Source organism: Rhinatrema bivittatum, chromosome 11 (assembly GCF_901001135.1).
Source record: "Rhinatrema bivittatum chromosome 11, aRhiBiv1.1, whole genome shotgun sequence".
Taxonomy (NCBI): domain Eukaryota; kingdom Metazoa; phylum Chordata; class Amphibia; order Gymnophiona; family Rhinatrematidae; genus Rhinatrema; species Rhinatrema bivittatum.
In genome coordinates this window covers 101,305,504-101,329,565 of record NC_042625.1, presented here as the reverse complement: position 1 = coordinate 101,329,565, position 24,062 = coordinate 101,305,504, and the positions used below count along the sequence as shown (strand labels likewise).

Below are 24,062 nucleotides of genomic sequence, written 5' to 3'. Positions count from 1 at the left end.
GGTGGGGGCTGCCTCTCCCGGCAGCCCCCACCGGCAGTGAATGAATGAATGAATGCGCGCCTGTGCGACCCCTGCGATTCGGCGCTCAAGGCGTGACGTCACGGCATGTGACTGCCTTGAGCGCCGAATCGCAGGGGTCGTACAGGCGCGCATTCATTCACTGCCGGTGGGGGCTGCCGGGAGAGGCAGCCCCCACCGGCAGTGAATGAATTCATTCATCCAGGCTGGTACCTGTCATTTCAAATGTCATTTGAAATGACAGGTACCAGCGCACCCTGGTTACTGTATAGGCGCTGTATTAAGCGCCTATACAGTAAAATGGGTTACGCGGCCATAACCCTTCCCTACCGCTTTAAAGCCTCTAATCGCTTAGAGGCTTTAAAGCGATTAATCGATTTAATTAAGCGATTTAATTAATTGATTTAATTAAGCGATTTAATCGATTAGAGGCTTTAAAGCATGCGATTAGAGGAGAGTATCGGGGAGTTAGTGAAGAGAACTGTGCGTGCGGGGAGGAAGGGTGCGCCTGACCCTACTGCACTGTTTCTACCGCGCCCTTACTGGATCGACCTGATAGCTTGCAAAGTTTCAGGCAAGCTGCATTTGATTTGCATTACTGGGACTAGCACTGAGCTGATCTGCTTGCAAATCAGCTCAGTGTAAAATTGGTTTTGTTTGGGGGGGGCAGAGATAATGTGTGGTGCACATTATCCCTGTGCCAAAGCCCTGAAGCAGCTTCTAAATGCTCCCCTGAGATTGTAAACCCTCTGGAGCAGGAGGTTACCTGCCTTTGGAAAGACAAATAAGTAAATAAAATGAGTTTAGCTGTATTTATAAATAGTTTGGACAAGTTGCTGGAGACTAGGCCTATTAAAAATCATTAGACTGGAGCTTGCCCCATCTTGCTGGGGCGCTGCTTGGTACTTCTAGGTGGGCTCAATGGACCTGGTCTGCTTTCTCCTATGATGGAGGCAAGTCTACCACCCTCCCTTATCAGCTAATTATCAATAGGTAATGAGTTAGTACATGATTAATATTTTAGTCAATAGAGGGCCAGTTATTGATTTAAATATTTATCCTGTGAACACTCAGAATAGTTAATGAGTAATTGGCCAATTAATTGATAATTACTATGAGTTACCAGCTTGTTCGCTGCACCTTCTCGGGTCTGAGATGAATAATGTTTGGGTTCACGGATGATCAGAGGTTGTGTGACCACGTCCCAGCTCCGCCCTGGTGCGTGGTAAAGGGGGAGCAGAGGGGGTGGGGTAAAGAGCGTTAAATCCGGAAGCCTTGCCTTTCACTACTGTGCAGGGGGATCGGTGCCGACAGCAGCGCATGAAAGGAGGGAGAAGCTTGGGCGCGGGCGCCTTCCGCCCTCTTGCTTGCACTTTTACAGGGTGGTGGGGGCAGAAAGTACAAGAGGAGTCTCCCCCCCCCGCCAATCCGCAGGGCTCACACGTGAGGCACGAGGGCATGGGCGCGCATGCGCAGAGAGATACTGAGCACTCGCTGCCCAAGCGCCTCCCTCCCCTCGAACCGGTGCACGGACCCCTCCCCGCCCCCCCCCCCACCAGAACCAGATCACTCCCCGCCTTCCTGTGAGCAGAACCACGCCCTCCCCGGGCGATCTGGACCACTTGTTGCCCCTTTTCCCCACCTGATCTGGACCGCTTCGCCTCAACCTTTCCCCTTCCCTCCTGGCCACCCCCTCTACCCCCGGGTGCAGGCTCCTCGCTGCTTGAGCATCCCCTCCCCTCCCCCCCGTACATGTGCATGCAGTGATGCAGTGCAGGAGTCCGTGTACCATCAGGCACAATACAAATTGTTTTTGCAACTTTTGGGCCAGATCCGGTGATTGATTGGGCTCTAAAAATGTTTGGCATCTGCCAGGCTGCAGCTCCTCCCCGGCGGGTGAGGCTCCTGTGATTCATTCGCCGCTGGGAGGGGGAGCCGGTCGGACAGGAACAGGTTTGGCAGCCGATTCCCGGATCGCTGGAGAAAGTAGCAGCCATGTGTGGACCGGGTGAGTACAAATCCCCGTGCCAGCCTGAGCGAGCAGGAGGAAACAAGAGGGGCTAGAGGCAGAGACCCCTGCAGCACAGGATTTCTCCATGCACGGCTTTGCTTTAAGTAGTTAATGTTTAAGGAGAATCCTAGAGAGCGTCTGAAAACAAATTTAAACAATAATAGCAGTTAGACAATCTCCATTGTAAGGCTCTAGCTGTGCTCCCCTCCTACCGTGGGAGAGTGTACAGGAGCTGGGACCTTTTCTAAGGACATCATTCACTATAGTGATTCCTGCTAGCACCGCCAGGCTCCTGCACAATTCTCTACTTACCTGTAGTCATCATCCCCACTAGAACTAGAGCCGATGTGAGCTCCCCCCAGTCAGCACTCCTGCATGCAAGAGACTGCAGGAGCAGAGAGCTCCCTCCCCCCTTGCTGGGACTGTAGGAGCCGCCAAGCTTCCCCTACCCTACAACCAGCAATGCTTCACCATTTCCACCAGCGCTTCTTGCTGGGCTTTCACAGGACTAACACCTGACACTGTCTTCATAGAAGGGGCGTTGCATACATGAAATGGACCCATGAGGGAGACACAGAATTAAAAAAAATAATTATTAGGAGCAAAGGGGAAAAAGGTGCAAAGAATGCACAGCAACTCGATATAGGGATGATGGGGAGGAGAGATGGAGAGGGTGAGCTCAGCAATGGAGGGGAGGGTTAGGGAAGAGAAGAAAAGTGTTGGGATAGGGAGAACTGAAGGGTGACAGATGAAGGACTGAGGGAGAAGTGATGGTGATGTAAAGCAGAAATGTATTACCTGACATTCCCCTGTGTGTTTGTATTAAATACTGAGGAGGGTCTGTCTGTTATATATTTTTGTACAGCACCACATTCGTTGAATAGCACTACAGAGTGATACGTTGTAGAGCTAGAAGAAATGAAGGAACATTAAATGAAAGGGAAAAATAGATGTCAGGGAAGAGGAAATAAATGGGAAGCATGGAAAAGCAGAGGAAATTAGAAAAAAGATACCAAGAGCGGTGCAAAAGAAACAGCCACCCGATAACTAAAGTAAAAAAAAAAAGTTTTATTTTCATTTTAATGCCTGGAGTATGTAACACAGTGATCTGGAGTACACCCGTAATGGCTTTTATTCAATCAAGGTAAGCCCTATCCATAAATATTATACACTGTGGTTTCAACAGTTCACGTACAATATTTGTAGATAATTTGTAAATTCATCCAGTACAAGGCTTCAGAATCTGCCAAGAATCCCATCCCTGGAATGTAAGTTTCAGTGTTTTATATGGAGAAGGGTAGTGCAGGGGCAGCAAAACCACCAGCACATCCGTGGTCGCTCGTTAGCTCTTCCAGCAGAGTTGGTGGCCGCGTCCTGTGGAGGGGATTGCAGAAAGATTATCAAAATCTCAGGCAGTCCCATGGGCCCTTTCAGTGCGCTTTTCTTTCTCTTTCAGGTAACATGGAGCCCCGCATTGTGGGAAAACTTCTCATGAAGCTGGGCCTAGGACTGATCGTGGTGGGCCATCTGAACTTTATTGTGGGCGCCATTGTCCACGGGTTGGTGCTACGCCATGTGGCAAAGCTTCAGGATACGATTTCCCTGCAGTACTCGGTCTCCAATGTCCTCACTGTGACATCTGCGATTCTGGTACCTGTGCTCCAGGTTCTCCCTTGTAGCAGGGGATTAATGATTGCAGTCTGGGTATTCGTGGGGGTGAGGAGTGGAGGGAAGACATTGCAAATTAGTATTACTTGTGGTGATGGATGTTTGTGATGTGCTTTTACTTGTCCACTGTGGGCGGTGCCCGCCTTGTCAAGATTACAATGTTCTGATGAACGATCCCATCATGGTTTCAGGTCCTTTCATCAGGACGTTCTCTCCCCTGATCCTGCAGTTCATTCATCCTTAAAACACCACTTTCTTAAAGCAGGCAGCAGCTAGCAATGTGCTTGGACTGTTTCTAATTACTTTCAGGCCGATTCAGTACCAGGGCTCAGCCCAGCGCACCGTTTAGCCCCCGTTTGCCTGTGCGTTTTCGACGCACGTCTATTACCCCTTATACTGTAAGGGGGTAATAGCGCCTTGAAAACGCGTCCAAACTCGCGAAAACTGATAGCACTCATCACATGCAAATGCTTTTCTGCACACCCTCCCGCTTAACATCATAATAATATCATAATAATATCATAGCCATATTAAGTCGGAGGCCCCAAAAATAAAACCTTCTTTAAAAAAAAAAAAAAAAATCTGCTCGTTGGCGGGTTTGGAAAACGGACGCTCAATTCTGCTGGTGTCGTGTTTTCCAAACCCGTGGCTGTCAGTGGGTTCGACAACCGATGCCGGTAAAATTAAGCCTCAGATATCAGACCCGCTGACAGCTGCCGCTTCCGCTAATAAGGAGGCGCTAGGGATGCGCTATTGTCCCTAGCAACTCCTTATTAGCGAGGGCCCTAATTTAAATAAAGAATCGCATGCCCAGGAGAGGGGCCTGGGCACGCGTAGGGAGAGTGGGTGCTCAGCACGGAGTGCCCACTCTCCCCTTGCTCTATTCCAGTGCTGGTGTTTTTAAGCCTTGCATGCACTCTACTAATGTTGCATCTGATCTGAGAGGGGTTGGTTGTTTTTTTTTAACATGTTTGTACTTTCTCTCTCAGATGATCTAAGAAACATGATAAAACTGTGCACTGACATTCTGTGCAGCTTTTTAACCCACGCCATAAAAAAAAAAAAAAAATTTAAGTCCCGATGCAGAAAGCAAATTTAATGCATAGGGAGGAAAAAGTATGCAAGCTTGAGTTAAAATGCGCATATAAAACCCAACTCCAGATCCCAGCACCAGAAATCCAGACTTAAAATGCGCATATAAAACCCAACTCCAGAAATCCAGACTTAAAATGCGCATATAAAACCCAACTCCAGAAGTCCACACTTAAAATGCGCATATAAAACCCAACTCCAGAAGTCCACACTTAAAATGCGCATATAAAACCCAACTCCAGAAGTCCACACTTAAAATGCGCATATAAAACCCAACTCCAGAAGTCCACACTTAAAATGCGCATATAAAACCCAACTCCAGAAGTCCACACTTAAAATGCGCATATAAAACCCAACTCCAGAAGTCCACACTTAAAATGCGCATATAAAACCCAACTCCAGAAGTCCACACTTAAAATGCGCATATAAAACCCAACTCCAGATCCCAGCACCAGAAATCCAGTTTCTGGCCGTAGACTAACAATAGCCCAGCAAACGCCTTGTAAGCTTGCATTGCTCTCTGCATGGGGGGTTAACAGCTGCTGACATCATTAGCATGGGATTTGCATGATAGGCTATTAAGCTGGATGCCCATTTTTTGTGCAATAACTTACTGCATAAAGAGTAACGTTTGAATGCAGAAAGCTAAGCACACCCTATTACAGCAGCCCCATAAACTCTCTCCACGTTTTGGCCCCTGCTTTAGGCTGAATGTGTGTAATTACAGCCTTTGCTATATAAATTGATTGAATCACTATAACCTATCAACCTTTTAAGCAACTCTTAAAGTAGCAGGAAATACTCTCTTATCTTTCCTTGCCCTGTGAGATGAGTGTAAGAAAGGTAAGCTGGCCCAATCTGTTCATTACTCCTGCACTGTCAGCAATATAGAAACATAGAAATGACGGCAGAAGAAGACCAAACGGCCCATCCAGTCTGCCCAGCAAGCTTTCACACACTTTTTTTTTTTTTTTTTTTTCTCTCTCGTGGCTCTTAGTAACCTTTTGGTTCTGTATCCCTTCCACCCCCGCCATAATGCAGAGAGCATTGTTGGAACTGCATCTAAGTGGATATCTAGCTTAATTAGTTAGGGATAGTAACCACCGCAGTAAGCAAGCGACACCCATGCTTGTTTACCCAGTCTATGTAATTCAGTCCTTGTTGGTTGTTGTCTATATATAGATCCACTTTTCTTCATTCCCCCTGCCATTGAAGCAGAGAGCTATGCTGGATATGTGTGACTGTTCAGTCTTCCTCCCTTGCCATTGAAGCAGAGAGCTAACTTGCATTGAAAGTGAAGTATCAGGCTTTCTCCCGTGCCGTTTGAAGCAGAGAGCTGTGCTGGATATGCATTGAAAGTGAAGTATCAGGCTTTCTCCCCTGCCGTTTGAAGCAGGGAGCTGTGCTGGATATGCATTGAAAGTGAAGTATCAGGCTTTCTCCCCTGCCGTTTGAAGCAGAGAGCTGTGCTGGATATGCATTGAAAGTGAAGTATCAGGCTTATTTGGTTAGGAGTAGTAACCACCGTAACCAGCAAGCTACTCCCACATTTTTTGTGAATGGAAATCTTTTTTTTTCCCCCCACATTTCCTCTTGCTGTTGAAGCTTAGAACAATGTTAGAGTCGCATTAACCGTTTATTGAATAAGGGTATTATCTCCAGTAGTAGCCATCATTCCCGCGAGCACCCACTCTTCATTCACGTCCTCTAGACTTTATGGATCCACAGTATTTATCCCACGCCCCTTTGAAATCCTTCACAGTTTTGGTCTTCACCACATCCTCCGGAAGGGCATTCCAAGCATCCACCACCGTCTCCGTGAAGAAATACTTCCTGACATTGGTTCTGAATCTTCGTCCCTAGAGTTTTAAATCGTGACCCCTGGTTCTGCTGATTTTTTTCCGACGGAAAAGGTTTGTCGTTGTCTTTGGATCATTAAAACCTTTCAAGTATCTGAAAGTCTGTATCATATCACCCCTGCTCCTCCTTTCCTCCAGGGTGTACATATTTAGATTCTTCAATCTCTCCTCATAAGTCATTTGATGAAGACCTTCCACCTTTTTGGTCATCCTTTTCTGGACCGCCTCCATCCTGTCTCTGTCTTTTTGTAGATACGGTCTCCAGAACTGAACACAGTACTCCAGGTGAGGCCTCACCAAGGACCTATACAAGGGGATAATCACTTCCCTTTTCTTACTCGATATTCCTCTCTCTATGCAGCCCAGCATTCTTCTGGCTTTAGCTATCGCCTTGTCACATTGTTTCGCCGACTTTAGATCGTTAGACACCATCACCCCAAGGTCTCGCTCCTGCTCCGTGCACATCAGCCCTTGGGATCCTACCATGGGAAGCTTGCTTGGCAGACTGGATAGACCTTCAGTCCTTTTTCTGCCCTCATTTCTATGAATGTAGGTTTGTGCACACAGACCTTTGTTAGCTGAGAAATAACCACTCCTAGATTAATGTGGGAAGCTTCAAGTCCATTCCAGAACTAAATGCACATGAAATATAAAAGCAATAAACTGAGAGCTTTCTATTGGACTAAGTTAATGCAGAGCTTGATCAGTTTTCAGGCAATACATTCCCTTCCGATGCAGCTGAAGGACAATAGTGGTTTCAAGGAACTTCAGCTCTTGCAGAGCTGCTCATTCTGTTTGCATGTGAGGCAGGCAGGCAAAAAGTTTTTATTTCTACTCATTTATCACATTATATATTTTTGTTGACCTTTTTTTCCATGCATTCAAGTGGACTAAGATAGCATCCCCTCTGCTTTATAAAAGTACTAAATGTGAACATCATTTAATCCCAGAGTACTTTCCCCGTAAAAAGGCTTATGGAATGAATCCATGTGCTGCCTTCCAGTGCTAGAAGATGCAGCTCACTCGCGCCTGCTCTGCTTTCCTTTCTATACATTTATAAATCTCAGGCAGGGACTAACTGTACTCAACATGACTTGATTTCTCTTCCAGAGCATCTCCTGTGGATTAGTTGCCATTTTTCTCTCCCGTTACCTCCGTCGTACTCCTCTGGTAAGAATGATCCCCACTTGCTGCTATTATTGGAGATTGGCGCCGGCCTGTGCATGAGCGCTTGCAGCCACAGCTAAGAGCAGAAAGGTGCTGTAGGGACTTGAAGAACTGGGGCAGGGACATCACTGATAAGCTGTACCTGCTGGCATTGGAGTAGCATTGGGGCTGTGGATAGCAGTAAGTCGCTGAAATTCTTTAAGGGACCTTCCCCACTGCCTGGAACATATGGTAAAGTAGTATTGGTTTGTCTTTCTATTCTAGCGTTGGACAGTCCTGGTCCTGGCTGTGATCAATGCACTAATCACACTGCTCTGCATGGTGGGACTAGCAGCATCTGTAATCATCACCCTCAGCAATAATGGAAGGACACTGCTTGCCCCCTGTCCCTTCAGTGGCCCAGACTACATGCCAAGCTCCCTGCAATGCCCCTTTGATCCCACCCGAATCTATGTAAGTCATAGCCATGGGGGGCCATGTGAGTATGCGTGCCTGTAGGGGTGAGGCCTCGCAGCAAATGCTACTGCCCATCAGTATTCTGCAGATGTGTGCGTAGAGGGGGTAGGCTACATCAAGGAGTGTTATACAGATGTGCATATAGGGGTTGAGCTGCGCAGAGAGTGCTACTGTCTGTCTATATGTATTATGCAGATCTGTGTGACTTTATGCACATAGAGATGGGGGAAGACAGCCGACAACCCAAAAAAGTTTAATTCCTTAACAAGTACAACAGTGTCACGTTGTACTGGGATCCCAACAGAGCAGAGCAAGCCAGGCACAGCCTTACATCAAAAACCTTTTAACAGTTGATCTAGCAGACTAAGGCCAAAGCAAGGTCCCAATAGTGAATAGCTAAAGTGAGTATTAAATCAAAAGCCAAGTGCGGAGGAGGGGGACCTTGAATTTTCTCTAACTTTTACACATGGAGGAGGTGATTGACGCTTTGGGTGGAGTAGTAAGCAGAGGTCTTACGTGTTGACAAAGTCACTGCTTACAGATGTGGCTTGGTATCTTCTGGATCACAATATCCTGTAAAAGGCGAGCAGACAGAATAGCAGGGCTGGCTGTGATAGTTACAACAGAAATCCTTTATGTTAACTCTTTGCTTTTCAAGGAGTTTACAAACTTCTAACAGACACAGGTCACAGCAGGTGTAGTCGCCTGCTGGAAAGATGCACCTTCTGTTCCTACAGGGAAATGGTCCTCTTCCCTCTATTTACTGTGGTCTCCCCCTGCAGAGCACCACTCTCTGCCTGTGGGTTATCGCCATCTTCCTGGACATCACAGAGCTTGTTTTCAGCATCCGATGTTTCCTTCTCATTCTCTACCTACTGCAAATCAAACTATGTCCTAGGAAGAGGAGCAGAAAAGAGGTAGGAACTGTAAGGGGTGCTGTGGGGGAGAGGAAGGGACGCTGGGCCTGATGGTACTGCTCTGGCTCTCATCACAGCTCTTGCTTTTATAGGTCACACTACAACTTCCAGAGGAGGAGGAGGAGGAGGAGGAAAGACTCTTCCGTGCCAGCGAGCACATAAAGGGGGCCGCTGCAGAGAGTGTCTGGCTCTGAGGAAACCCGCTGGTGCGCAGGGCTGCCGCGTTGCTTGGCTGATGGATGTTTGTTTACTGCACGCAGCAGCCTTCTCGACAGCAGGGAGACGATTTTGAACTGAGCAGCAGAATGGGGCAAGAAAGGGATAGCGCACTCCTATGAGGAAGATGAACGTGTGGAGAGCCCCAGTCTGATTAAGGATAGAGTTTGGATTTGCAAGGCATAGGACGGGCCATGCCTCTCCCATTCCAACCTAATAAGAGGAAAGGCAGCTCCATCATTGCATGGGTGAGGCCCAGTGCAGCTGAAACCACTCCTGCCTTAACATAGGAGGAGAAAGAGGAGCTGCACCCATGCTTTGGCTGCGAGGGGGGCTGGGCCTTCTATTAAAGACGAAAGCAGCAGCAACCTTTACACTAGGGGGGCGGGTATAGGTCTTCAGTTCTCTCCTTCTATCCCTCACTAACCTGCAGTGGTAGCAGTGGTGTGAGGGTTTGTTTTTTGTAAGAATTAAAGGTGAATTTCCAGCCCGCTAGGCATAAGCTTCTCCTGAAAGCCAGAGCTCATGGGTGAGAAGGAATCCGTGCCCCTTCCCACTAAGGAGCACAGGACGCTGCTCTCCCGAGGCCCCCACCCTGTGGTGCTCAGAAGTGGGGTCACACAGCAGCACCCGTGCAAGGGAAGGATCACTTTTAGCACCTCAAGCGTGACTTTCCCTGCAGTACAATTCTGATTTCCAATAAAGCTGTAATAACCATCTTCCCTCACCCCCTCCAGCAGTCAACCTCCCTACCCGTTGGCCACTACCCCAATAATCCAGTTCTTACTAGTTTTGACACTTTTAGCTTTTCCCCTTGCTTATGTTGTATCCAAGTTTATTTCCTCCTTGTTCATTGTAAGACAATTATTGTTACTGTCTGTTTTATGGTTGCAATGTAAACCGTAGTGATAAGTAACGCTGTTATTTGAACTTCGGTATAGAAAAGTTATAAATAAATAAATACACAGAAAAAGCAAAGCTGGAAGGAAGTGAGAAGAGGAATGCATGAGCGAGGCAGTATTAGAGAGAAGGAAAGTTATGCATGGCCCAAGGCACAGGGCTCAGCAAGCCACCCCAGGCCCCAGTGGCAGTCGTCTGCATAACGAGCAAGGGAAGAGGCTCTCTCCTTAGAGCCTGCAAATTCACTTCCCTTTAAGGGATCATTGCTGGCCCCTGCCAGCTCTCCATTTCCATCATTATTGGGGTCCAGCTGGCAGAAGATTTTCTGTGTTCTTTGCTCTGGAGTTGATTCATCGGGCATCTTCATCACAGCAACCACCATTTTATATAAAGCCCCGCTTTACTACAGGAAAGATTACGTTTCTTCTCTTCCCTGTGCAGGACGGAAGCCTGCTCGCTCTCACTGCAGGGCCCGACCATGGACCATGGCAGGAGGAAGTGACTAGGAGAGCACCTCAGCCTTTCAGACTGGCTGATAACTCCGGTGCAGTCACTGAGCGCCTGGGTTTGTATTCACCATGAGGTCATTACAACCCACACCACATTATAGACCAGAAGAGCACAAGGGGAAGGAGAATTTAGAAATGACCGCACGTCACAAAGAACTCTACTCACCCATGCAAAGCGCAGGTTGGACCTTCTGTTTCTAGAGCCAGGACAGGCGCGTAATACACCCCTGCTTTCTGCAATCCTCCCCCACCCTCAGTGAGGCCAGAGGAAGCAGAAGAGCAGTTTAAGTTCATAGAAAACATGAAGGCAGGAGGAGCACGGGGCCCATCCACAGCGGGGCGAGTACTGGAGATTGACGAGGGGCAAGGGAAGAATGAACCCGAGCTCTGGGATGGTGGCCATGGGATGCAAGAGCTTAGCAGATGAGAATGAAAGGGAATGCTTGGATGTGGGGGGGTGTTAGAGATACAGAGGCAACACCCCCTCAAAAAAAAACAACAAACTGGGGGGAGAGATAGGAAGCAGCAAGTTCAGAGGTCAGCTCCCAGCAAGCCCTGCTGCATCAGGATGGAATTTGTTTTACCCAACATTAAAAGCAAATATTCAAGACAATTAAGTTACCACACAAAAAAGCCAGCAAGACTGAGGGACTGAAAATGAGGGGCATTGCTTTACTAGATTTTGCATTATATAAAAAAGCAATCTTTGCAAGGATCCCCCTGATAAGCATCAGTTTCCACAGAAAAGCAAGCTCGAAGGCTTAACTGAACTGGACCACATCAGGCACCCATTGATCCAAACTTGTGCAGGGAGCACTCCTGGTAAAACCACTGCCAAGACCCACTGAGCTACTTCCTAAGATTACTCCCAAGTCAACCTCATCCCATGACCCCTCGTTCTAGATCCTCCTTTTCATTGAAAAAGTCTCCCCTCCTGTGCATGGAAACCTCTGAGATATCTGAATGTCTCTATCACATCTCCCCATCTCACCTTCCTCTGTTTACATCTCTAAGTCTGTCCCCCTATGCTTTAGAATGAAGATCACTGGCCATGTTAGTAGCCTCCCTCTGGCCGAACTCCATCCTGTTTCTATCCTTATGAAGGTGCGGTTTCAGTATTCCAGGTGAGGTCTCACCCGGGTCCTATACAGGGGCAGCATCACCTCCCTTTTTCTGCTGACCAGTCCTCTCCCTATGCAGCCAGGCACCTTTCTGGCTTTTACCATCGCTTTATCCAGCTGTTTCTGTTTTACCTTAAGGTGGCCAATCACCCTCAAATCCTGTTCTGTTGTGCTTATAAGAATTTCCCTCCTGAGGTTGAGTGAATGAATGGGTATGAGTGAGGAATATTTGTTACTGTGGCTACTGTGCTCCGGTCATGTGAAGTAAAAGGAAACCGGAGCCACGCTTGTTGAAGTTACTGCTGTAGGGAGCCGTCTCCTAACGCTATGTATTGAGCTTTGTTTTTTCATCTTGTTCTTTCTGGCGCTCTCCCTTGGGGAGTGTAAGCAGGTCACCATTAATAAAAATGATTTTGACAAAAAAAAAAAAAGAATTTCACTCCTTGTCCGTACCATTCCATTAGGATTTTACAACCTAAATGAACTGCATTTTTTTTAAATTAAATCTTAGCTGCCAAGCCAGACCAGACCATTTTTCACACCTGCCTGGTTGTCCACCCCATTGCAGATTTTGGTATCTGCAGGGAGATGTACAATGAACCGGTGCCAGGATGATCATTGGAGGCACGCTCCTAGCAGAGTGAGCTCCATTTACCACTATCCGCTGTTGCCTCCCAGTCACTCTAGGCCCCGTACCAAGGATGCTCAATTTATTTATGTCTCCTACACAGAACCATGTTAAAAGCCCTACTGCACGCTCCCTGCTCCAACTCTGATCACCCAGTCAAAGAAATAGAGCAGATGCATCTCTGGTAAGACAAGCTGACGTGGATCGTGCAAGCTGTTGCAGTACATGTGCTGTTTATCCAAACTCAAGCACGCCCAATACATCTTGTAGGATCCTGTCTATATACATTTTGTGTTACCCCAACCTGAACTACTGGATTGCTGGGATATAAATATTTTAATACACATAAATAGGGGTAGAGGTTGTGTTTGAGGTTACTGCATAATCTCCAGCATCTCATCCTGAATGATGTAGCTATTGCCATCCAAGTCAGACATGCTGAAGGCCCAACTAAGCTTCTGCTCCCGCTTCCCCCGTGCTGTGACACTCAGTATGATGATGAACTATTGAAAGTCGATGCTGCCATGCTCTGCCAACCCGAAGGAAAGAAGTTGGTATAGATCTTCTTGAAGCCTTCCATATTAAGGATGCCGGAGGGGCAGTCTGTGCGGAAACCCTTGTACCAGTCCTGCAGCTCGTGGCCTGAGAATTCTGTGTTTTCCTGCAGCATCTCTGGCCAAAGTTTGCGATTCTGCTTTCCCATGGCTGAAGCCTACTGGTAGCCTAGTGCTCAAGGACAAAGTCTCTGAGCAGCCTCACGCACTGCCGGACGAGCATGGAGCATGTCAGCTATGGAAATACTCAGGCTCATTTGCATACCTGCTTTTCATCAGCCAATAGCAGAAGAGAAAATAAATAGCCAATATCATCATTACTTGTTAAAACCTAATTGGCAACATCACTGTCTTCTCCCTGCAAAACCAAAGGGTAAGAGGAAGTGAAGTGACCACAGCAGGACATGAAGGAAGCTGGCAGAGTTGCCCATCGGGGAAGGGGGACCGTTTCAAGCTGGCAGGGCTTTCCGAGCGATCTTGAATTCTCTCAGCCCAGCCTTTCCTCATCTTCCCCCTTCCATGCCATTTTCTATAGGAGGAGAGTATGCGCCATAGCTAATCCATGGCCTATGATTTCACTCATGACAGCTGCATTTTTTAGGGGCCTGAGTTAAGCAGGAAGACTTTCTGGAAGGTCACAAAATTGCCTCCTCTTCAGGAAATGTAATTCCCAGTCCCCATGGAGACTGCCAGTCCTGGATGTGCCACCACCCTGATATCCATAGTGATGAGATGGTAAAAATACAGTAAGATACCATCCCACAGGGGAAGTAAATTCAAAAGCCAGGACTGGCCAAAAGTGTCCTCCGACCAGCTCCATTACTGTCAGGGAGCACATCCTGTTTGTGACTTGTCTATCAATTTCATATTCTATTCTGTCAATAAAAACTAAATCTACACGGCAGCAGCTTCTGCTCTTATGCATAAGTACAAAGAATTGTGACATTTTCCTATGGAATCAAAGCAGCTTCCCCTCACTCCAAGCCTATGGCTAGGAGCTGCTTCCATGGACCTGTGCAGAGGCTGCAAGGATGCTCCAGGTGACAACCTCCTGCCCTAGAAAACCTGCAGACGGAAGGATGAGCAGCTGCCCCCAGTACAGAGCGTTACACACCCTGCTCATGCTGAGACCTTGCAAAGAGCTGAACGGAGAGGAGCCTCAGCCAAATAATCCTACCTGGAGGTAACATGAAGGGGCAAGCTCAGAGCTCTGACCAGTCCCTGGGATTAATATCCGGTTAGGACAGGGGCAGCAATCCCTACCACTCCCTTGTGCTTGTCGCATGCTTTCATCCCAGCACAGGGGGAGGGGGTGCTGCAGGGCAGGAGTGAGGTGCATGGGCAGAGCTGTGTGTAGTCTCAGTACTGGAATAGCAGGGGGTGCTGCAGGGCAGGAGTGAGGAGCATTGGCAGAGCTGTGTGTGGTCTCAGTACTGGAATAGCAGGAGGTGCTGCAGGGCAGGAGTGAGGAGCATTGGGAGAGCTGTGTGTGAGGGTCTCAGTACTGGAATAGCAGGGGGTGCTGCAGGGCAGGAGTGAGGTGCATTGGCAGAGCTGTGTGTGAGGGTCTCAGTACTGGAATAGCAGGGGGTGCTGCAGGGCAGGAGTGAGGTGCATTAGCAGAGCTGTGTGAGGGTCTCAGTTCTGGAATAGCAGGAGGTGCTGCAGGGCAGGAGTGAGGTGCATTGGCAGAGCTGTGTGTGAGGCTCTCAGTACTGGAATAGCAGGGGGTGCTGCAGGGCAGGAGTGAGGGGCATTGGTACAGCTGTGTGTGAGGGTCTCAGTACTGGAATAGCAGGAGGTGCTGCAGGGCAGGAGGGAGGTGCATTGGTAGAGCTGTGTGTGAGGGTCTCAGTACTGGAATAGCAGGAGGTGCTGCAGGGCAGGAGTGAGGAGCATTGGCAGAGCTGTGTGTGAGGTCTCAGTACTGGAATAGCAGGGGGTGCTGCAGGGCAGAGCTGTGTGTGAGGGTCTCAGTACTGGAATAGCAGGGGGTGCTGCAGGGCAGGAGTGAGGTGCATTGGCAGAGCTATGTGTGAGGGTCTCAGTACTGGAATAGCAGGAGGTGCTGCAGGGTAGGAGTGCGGTGCATTGGTAGAGCTGTGTGTGAGGGTCTCAGTACTGGAATAGCAGGGGGTGCTGCAGGGCAGGAGTGAGGTGCATTGGCAGAGCTGTGTGTGAGGGTCTCAGTACTGGAATAGCAGGGGGTGCTGCAGGGCAGGAGTGAGGTGCATTGGCAGAGCTGTGTGTGAGGGTCTCAGTACTGGAATAGCAGGGGGTGCTGCAGGGCAGGAGTGAGGTGCATTGGCAGAGCTGTGTGTGTGGTCTCAGTACTGGAATAGCAGGGGGTGCTGCAGGGAAGGAGTGAGGAGCATTGGCAGAGCTGTGTGTGAGGGTCTCAGTAGTGGAATAGCAGGAGGTGCTGCAGGGCAGGAGTGAGGTGCATTGGCAGAGCTGTGTGTGGGGTCTCAGTACTGGAATAGCAGGGGGTGCTGCAGGGCAGGAGTGAGGTGCATTGGTAGAGCTGTGTGTCAGGGTCTCAGTACTGGAATAGCAGGAGGGGCTGCAGGGCAGGAGTGAGGTGCATTGGCAGAGCTGTGTGTGTGTGGCTCAGTACTGGAATAGCAGGGGGTGCTGCAGGGCAGGAGTGAGGTGCATTGGCAGAGCTGTGTGTGAGGGTCTCAGTACTGGAATAGCAGGGGCTGCTGCAGGGCAGGAGTGAGGTGCATTGGCAGAGCTGTGTGTGAGGGTCTCAGTACTGGAATAGCAGGGGGTGCTGCAGGGCAGGAGTGAGGTGCATGGGCAGAGCTGTGTGTGGGGATCTCAGTAGAGGAATAGCAGGAGGTGCTGCAGGGTAGGAGTGAGGTGCATTGGCAGAGCTTGTGAGGGTCTCAGTACTGGAATAGCAGGGGGTGCTGCAGGGTAGGAGTGAGGTGCATTGGCAGAGCTTGTGAGGGTCTCAGTACTGGAATAGCAGGAGGTGCTGCAGGGTAGGAGTGAGGTGCATTGGCAGAGCTTGTGAGGGTCTCAGTACTGGAATAGCAGGGGAGGTGGTAGGGGTCACAATACTGAGTAAGAAATAACCAGAAAGAGAAAGGAGATGATAATCCCCTTGTTCAGGTCCTTGGTAAGGTCTCACTGGAGTACTGTGTTCAGTTCTGGAGCCTGAATCTCAAGGATAGGATCAGGATGGAGGGAGTGGGGGTGTTTTGAGCCCTGCCTGAGGGAGGGCAGAATCAGGAGACCTAAACTCTCTAACGTGTCTCAATGAGACATTGGCCCAATCAATACTGAAGTAATTTAAATCTCCCATTATTATTGTGCTGCCACATTTATTTGCCTTTCCCAGTCTATTTCATCACCTCCAGCAGGCAGAGGATAGATACACAGGAATGTCTGATTGCACAGTGCATTGTGGCTCACCCCTCTCCCTGCCTTGACATGTAGATATAATTTATAGCCTGGCACATCAGTGTCCCTTTGCTTATACTCTTTCCACCCTATCTCTGAGATTCCTATTATGTGGTAAGAGGAGACTGCGTGTGAAGGTAAATGGAACCTGCTCTGAAGAGAGAGCGGTGTTAAGCCGAGTGCCACAGGGATTGGTTCTCTTCAATATCTTTGTGAGCGACGTGGTGGAAATGATAGACAAACTTTACCTTCTATCTGTGTAGGATACTAAAATCTCCAAAACAAAGTGGAGATCACTAAAAGGATAAATCCACCGAGATAGGGATTCGTCAAAATGCATAAAGCATCTACAAGCACGAGAACCGTACTTAGCGAGGACCAAGTTGATTTTATTAGATTAACACAGATTACCCAGCAGATTAAGTCTTAAAAAATTAAAGAAAGCAGAACATTTACTGTTACAGTATTATAGGTCCCCCTGCATGGAGCGGCAGTTACTACCCTTAACAGGCAATGCTTTTGGCACAACTGTAACATCACTCCCCGCTTTGATGGCAGGGGAAAGGGAACCAGCGTGCAATAGTAGCTTTCAAAGCTTTGCAACTTCGTTTCATGCTGCTCCACAAAACAACCTCCTGAAGTCATTCGTCATCTCTAGACAGTGCAATAGAGCCCACAGAGGATTCAACTGCTTGAGCTCCTTTGCATGTGGAATGGATGCCTCTGCCGATGGACAGGCTGGCAGCTCGACTGTCTGCTTCATAGGAAAGGCGGAAGCCACCTTAGGCATAAAACATAACCCCCCGAATCTGAAATTTGGAGGAAAGGATCCCGACAGGCAATTTCTTATGTAGGACAAAGCTTACAACTCTGATATCCGCCTAGCAGAGCATTAAGCTACCTTGAGAGTTAAGTCCTTCAGCATCGCTCTCCATAGAGGCTCAAAGGGCGCCACACACAACCCTCCGAGGACCAAGCTAAGGCTCCAGGATTGACAAATTCTCCTGAGTGGAGGCCTCAAATTCCTTGTTCTTCTGAGAAACCTGGTAACATCTGGATGAGCTGAAATAGCGGAATCATCGATCTTGCCACGAAGGCATCCCAAGGCTGATACTTGAACCCTCAGGGGGCTAAACCTTTAGCAAAACCGTCCTGCAGAAAGGAGAAAATATTGAAAACCGAGGCCTGGAGGGTGCGGACACCATGAGCAGCACACTAGGCCTCGAACGTCTTCCATACTCTAACAAACCAGATTAGTGGCTTACCTCCTGACTTGTATTAAGGTGGTGATCACAGATTCCAGATAACCTTTACGCCTCAACCTCCGTCTCTCAAAAGCAAACCACTAGACAAAAGTGAGTGACTTGGTCTGAAAATATGGGACCCTGACGAAGACGACCTTGAAGATGACTGAAACGAATCGGCCCATCCACCGCTAAGCTGATGAGATCCGCGAACCATGGATGCCGCGGCCACTCTGGAGTGACCAAAATCACTTCCCCGCAATGCTTCTGTATGCAGCGCAACACCTTTGCCCACTAACGGCCAAGGAAGGAATACATAAAGAAGTACCTCCTGAGGCCAAGGCAGAACTACAGCGTCAACCCCCCCTTGGCCCCGTGTTGTTGCCTTCGACTGAAGAACCGTGACGAGTTGCCATTAAATCCACGTGAGGAGACCCCCATCGCCTCCTGATGAGTTGCATCGCAGCATCTGACAATTCCCACTCACCTGGATCTAACCGAGTCCAACTTAGGAAATCCAGTTGAACATTTTCAACCCCAGCTATCACCTCGAGGTGGGTCTCCGCCCAACGCATTAAGACTCGTGCTTCCTGAGCCACTGACTGACTCTGGTACCGCCCTGCCGATTGATATACGCTACCGTCCTCGCATTGCCAGAAAGAATCCTCACTGAGTGTCCTTTTACTAACCGCAAGAACTCCCTCAGTGCTAGACAAACCGCCCTGGTCTCCATACAGTTGATAGACCATACAGATTCTCTCGCAGACCAGATACCCTGGACTGAATGATATTGACAAACCTCTCCCCAGCCAGAGAAATTGGCATCAGTGGTGACTATCACCCAGTCTGGAACTTCAAGGTCCATCCCACAAAGAAGGTTGGAAGTCTGAAGCCACCAAGTTAAACTGTCCCAGGCCACACCTTCGAGAGGTAACAGCAAGTGAAAATCCTTCGAGATCAGTTTCTAATGCGCCAAAAGTGCCCTTTGCATTGGCCTCATATGGAAAACACACCTAGAGAACCAATTCCAAGGTTGAACTCATAGAGCCTAGAATTTGTAGATAATCCCACACTTTAGGAACTTGTAACTGCAACAACCTACGAATCCAATTCTGCAGATTGATCACACGTTCCTCCAAAAGCTACACCCTGAGTGTCGAACTGAGCGCCCAAGTACTCTAAGAACTGAGTTGGAGTGACATGACACTCTGCGACATTCACTACCCAGCTGAGAGACTGAAGAAGTTCATAAGAACATGCCATACTGGGTCAGACCAAGGGTCCATCAAGCCCAACATCCTGTTTCAACAGTGGCCAATCCAGGCCATAAGAACCTGGCACGTATCCAAAAACTAAGTCTATTCCATGTTACTGTTGCTAGTAATAGCAGTGGCTATTTTCTAAGTCAACTTAATTAATAGCAGGTAATGGACTTCTCCTCCAAGAACTTATCCAATCCTTTTTTTAAACACAGCTATACTAACTGCACTAACCACATCCTCTGGCAACAAATTCCAGTTTAATTATGCATTGAGTGAAAAAGAACTTTCTCCAACTAGCTTTAAATGTGCCACATGCTAACTTCATGCAGTGCCCCCTAGTCTATTATCCGAAAGAGTAAATAACTGATTCACATTTACCTGTTCTAGACCTCTCATGATCTTAAAGATCTCTATGATATTCCTCCTCAGCCGTCTCTTCTCCAAGCTGAAAAGTCCTAACTTTTTTAGTCTTTCCTCATAGGGAAGCTGTTCCATCCCCTTTATCATTTTGGTTGCCCTTCTCTGTACCTTCTCCATCGCAACTATATCTTTTTTGAGATGCGGTGACCAGAATTGTACATAGTATTCAAGGTGCGGTCTCACTACAGAGCGATAGAGGCATTATGACATTTTCCGTTCTATTAACCATTCCCTTTCTAATAATTCCCAACATTGTATTTGATTTTTTGACTGCCGCAGCACACTGAACCGATGATTTCAATGTGTTATCCACTATGACGCCTAGATCTCTTTCTTGGGTGGTAGCTCCTATTATAGAACCTAACATTGTGTAACTACAGCATGGGTTATTTTTCCCTATATGCATCACCTTGCACTTATCCACATTAAAATTTCATCTGCCATTTGGATGCCCAATTTTCCAGTCTCACAAGGTCTTCTTGCAATTTATCACAATCTGCTTGTGATTTAACTACTCTGAACAATTTTGTGTCATCTGCAAATTTGATTATCTCACTCGTCGTGAGTGAGATCATTTATAAATATATTGAAAAGCACCGGTCCAAGTACAGATCCCTGAGGCACTCCACTGTCCACTCCCTTCCACTGAGAAAATTGCCCATTTAATCCTACTCTCTGTTTCCTGTCTTTTAGCCAGTTTGTAATCCATGAAAGGACATCGCCACTTATCCCATGACTTTTTACTTTTCCTAGAAGCCTCTCATGAGGAACTTTGTCAAATGCTTCTGAAAATCCAAATACACTACATCTACAGGTTCACCCATATCCACATGTTTATTAACTCCTTCAAAAAAGTGAAGCAGATTTGTGAGGCAAGACTTGTCTTGGGTAAAGCCATGCGGACTTTGTTCCATTATTTTTATTTATTTTTTATTTATTATTTTTTTTATATACCATTCAGGTACTGTAGGTATTTCTCTATCCTCAGAGGGTTTACAATCTAAATTTTTGTACCTGAGGCAATGGAGGGTAAAGTGATTTGCCCAAGGTCACAAGAAGTGTCAAGTGCAACATGAGACTGCTGCAGGCAGTCGCACGGACCCCCAGGGCCAGGACCTCAAAAATGCGTTTCATATGCGCTTCGAGCTTGCGGTCCTTCCGGGCCGTAGATCCCTCCACAGGGATAGTAGTGTGTTTGGTGACCGCGGAGACGTAGGAGTCCACTGAGGGATTTCCAAACCTTCCTCCGGGAGGGGGTAGAGCTTGTCCATTGCACGCCCCACCCCGTCCCGCTTCAGGAGCCTCCCATTCCCGCAGGAGCAATAGCTTGTGCATGAGTCCCGCCAGGACCGGGTCCATATTTTTGGGTAAGGAGGCCGTATCTGCGGAGAGTCCCTCCAACCCCAATTCCTGGAGGACAAAGGGGATGAGGGGCTCCAACTCCTCCCTTTGGAACATACAGAGGACCCTGGGATCGTCCCCCTCCAGGGGAGGGAGAGTAGCAGCAGAATCAGAAAGAGGGTCAGGGTCCGGAAGTACAGGGTCCACCGGGGGGGGGGGGGTGGTCTCACCTGGGACCACCCGCACCCGAAGAGACCCCTGGGGTTCTGCAGCCGGGCCACCAGTCAACGGTGCGGAGGGGGGGCTTCCCCCTCCTCCTGCAGGGTAGCTGAATAGGATCTGTGCATGAGGACAACAAAATCCGGAGAAAAGCAGGTCCTGGATTTCCCGGGGGGGGGGGGGGACCACATCTTGGGAGGCCTCGGGGCTTAAATCGGTGGGTAGATCAAAAAAATCTGGCTCCCCAGTCCCAGACAGCTCTGAAATGGGAACTGCCGAAAAATACAAGATGGCTACTGTTCCCGGGCTTTGCCGACCCGGGAATGGCCTGGCCATGCGCTGGGGATGCAAGCCCCGGGCTAAATTTGCCTGCCCTGCTGAGGAGGGGCCCTTCCCCACCCAGCAGGCAGGCAGAGCAAAGTCCCTCTCGCGAAAATCGCGAAGAGGGCAGCCCACAAGGAAGGCAGGCTGCCGGCCACGGCATGAGAGGAGCCGCTCTGAGCCAAAAAAAAGTAAAAATAGAAGGCAGCCTGCCGGCTGGAATGAAACAGGGGAGAAACCTGCTGACTCCTGCCTGTCTGGCTGCCGGTCCAAGCCCCCTGAACACCAAAGAATAAAAATATAAAAAATAATTTACAAGTGCTGGGAAAGTTAAATAAATAACTTTTAAACTTTTTTTTTTAAACTGAGCACAGCACTGGAGCTCTAAGCCCCCTCTGCAGCCAGAGGAGGGGGAAGGCGAGAACTGGACCACCAGCCTCGGTCCCCACACGGACTCAGGCTATGCTCCGCACAAGGGGCGAAGCCCCCCCCAAGGCCGGCAAGAGCCAGGAGACGGCACTGTCTCCTGCACAAGAAAAAGACTAAGTGATCTACTTTATTTTTTTTGAAAAGAAGAAAGAGCCAATCAAACAAACTAAGAATAAGTACTTGCTTGATCCAAAGAAATAGAAGGATAGCCGGCTAACTAGCCGAAATCAGGAGACCGACGGGTGAGCTGCTGCACCTGCTGGAGACAGACAAATACTGAAGGGTTACAGGATGGGCTCTGTCCTCATATAGGACACCCTTTCAGTTGTAGTCTCTCGCCACCTGCTGGAAAGGAGGCTCAACCCACGGTCTGGACTGATCCGGGTAGGTACAGGGAATGAGGGACTGCAGGTGGCACTGGGGTTTATGAGGCAGGGACTGATCCGGGTACCTACAGGGAATGAGGGACTGCAGGTGGCACTGGGGTTTATGAGGCAGGGACTGATCCGGGTACCTACAGGGAATGAGGGACCGCAGGTGGCACTGGGGTTTATGAGGCAGGGACTGATCCGGGTACCTACAGGGAATGAGGGACTGCAGGTGGCACTGGGGTTTATGAGGCAGGGACTGATCCGGGTACCTACAGGGAATGAGGGACCGCAGGTGGCACTGGGGTTTATGAGGCAGGGACTGATCCGGGTACCTACAGGGAATGAGGGACTGCAGGTGGCACTGGGGTTTATGAGGCAGGGACTGATCCGGGTACCTACAGGGAATGAGGGACTGCAGGTGGCACTGGGGTTTATGAGGCAGGGGCTGATCCGGGTACCTACAGGGAATGAGGGACTGCAGGTGGCACTGGGGTTTATGAGGCAGGGACTGATCCGGGTACCTACAGGGAATGAGGGACCGCAGGTGGCACTGGGGTTTATGAGGCAGGGACTGATCCGGGTAGGTACAGGGAATGAGGGACCGCAGGTGGCACTGGGGTTTATGAGGCAGGGACTGATCCGGGTACCTACAGGGAATGAGGGACCGCAGGTGGCACTGGGGTTTATGAGGCAGGGACTGATCCGGGTAGGTACAGGGAATGAGGGACTGCAGGTGGCACTGGGGTTTATGAGGCAGGGACTGATCCGGGTACCTACAGGGAATGAGGGACTGCAGGTGGCACTGGGGTTTATGAGGCAGGGACTGATCCGGGTACCTACAGGGAATGAGGGACTGCAGGTGGCACTGGGGTTTATGAGGCAGGGACTGATCCGGGTACCTACAGGGAATGAGGGACCGCAGGTGGCACTGGGGTTTATGAGGCAGGGACTGATCCAGGTACCTACAGGGAATGAGGGACCGCAGGTGGCACTGGGGTTTATGAGGCAGGGACTGATCCGGGTACCTACAGGGAATGAGGGACTGCAGGTGGCACTGGGGTTTATGAGGCAGGGACTGATCCAGGTACCTACAGGGAATGAGGGACTGCAGGTGGCACTGGGGTTTATGAGGCAGGGACTGATCCGGGTACCTACAGGGAATGAGGGACCGCAGGTGGCACTGGGGTTTATGAGGCAGGGACTGATCCGGGTACCTACAGGGAATGAGGGACTGCAGGTGGCACTGGGGTTTATGAGGCAGGGACTGATCCGGGTACCTACAGGGAATGAGGGACCGCAGGTGGCACTGGGGTTTATGAGGCAGGGACTGATCCGGGTACCTACAGGGAATGAGGGACTGCAGGTGGCACTGGGGTTTATGAGGCAGGGACTGATCCGGGTACCTACAGGGAATGAGGGACCGCAGGTGGCACTGGGGTTTATGAGGCAGGGACTGATCCGGGTAGGTACAGGAAATGAGGGACTGCAGGTGGCACTGGGGTTTATGAGGCAGGGACTGATCCGGGTAGGTACAGGGAATGAGGGACCGCAGGTGGCACTGGGGTTTATGAGGCAGGGACTGATCCGGGTACCTACAGGAAATGAGGGACCGCAGGTGGCACTGGGGTTTATGAGGCAGGGACTGATCCGGGTAGGTACAGGGAATGAGGGACCGCAGGTGGCACTGGGGTTTATGAGGCAGGGACTGATCCGGGTACCTACAGGGAATGAGGGACCGCAGGTGGCACTGGGGTTTATGAGGCAGGGACTGATCCGGGTAGGTACAGGGAATGAGGGACCGCAGGTGGCACTGGGGTTTATGAGGCAGGGACTGATCCGGGTAGGTACAGGGAATGAGGGACCGCAGGTGGCACTGGGGTTTATGAGGCAGGGACTGATCCGGGTACCTACAGGGAATGAGGGACTGC

General features: G+C 49.3%; 1 protein-coding gene across 3 annotated transcripts; it reads left to right on the top strand.

Annotated features, from left to right (window-relative positions):
• The first annotated feature begins 409 nt into the window (after window positions 1-409).
• TMEM54 (transmembrane protein 54) lies at window positions 410-12,354 on the top strand. Of its 3 annotated transcripts, none has more exons than XM_029619975.1 (6): window positions 410-2,026; window positions 2,895-3,679; window positions 7,759-7,818; window positions 8,080-8,268; window positions 9,054-9,188; window positions 9,281-12,354. In XM_029619975.1, the coding sequence occupies exons 2-6, from the start codon at window positions 3,317-3,319 to the stop codon at window positions 9,380-9,382; spliced, it is 849 nt and encodes a 282-aa protein (XP_029475835.1). In that variant the 5' UTR covers window positions 410-2,026; window positions 2,895-3,316; the 3' UTR covers window positions 9,383-12,354. The 3 variants fall into 3 exon arrangements, with proteins under 3 accessions (XP_029475835.1, XP_029475834.1, XP_029475836.1); XM_029619976.1 differs by having other exon boundaries at window positions 411-2,026; window positions 3,486-3,679; XM_029619974.1 differs by having other exon boundaries at window positions 410-3,679.
• The last annotated feature ends 11,708 nt before the right edge of the window (window positions 12,355-24,062 follow it).

Coding starts and splice junctions, on each gene's coding strand:
- TMEM54 (XM_029619975.1), top strand. CDS start 3,317: ATGGAGAAGGGTAGTGCAGGGGCAGCAAAACCACCAGCACATCCGTGG. Junction 3,680..7,758: donor CTGTGACATCTGCGATTCTG/GTACCTGTGCTC, acceptor TTTCTCTTCCAG/AGCATCTCCTGTGGATTAGT. Junction 7,819..8,079: donor ACCTCCGTCGTACTCCTCTG/GTAAGAATGATC, acceptor TTTCTATTCTAG/CGTTGGACAGTCCTGGTCCT.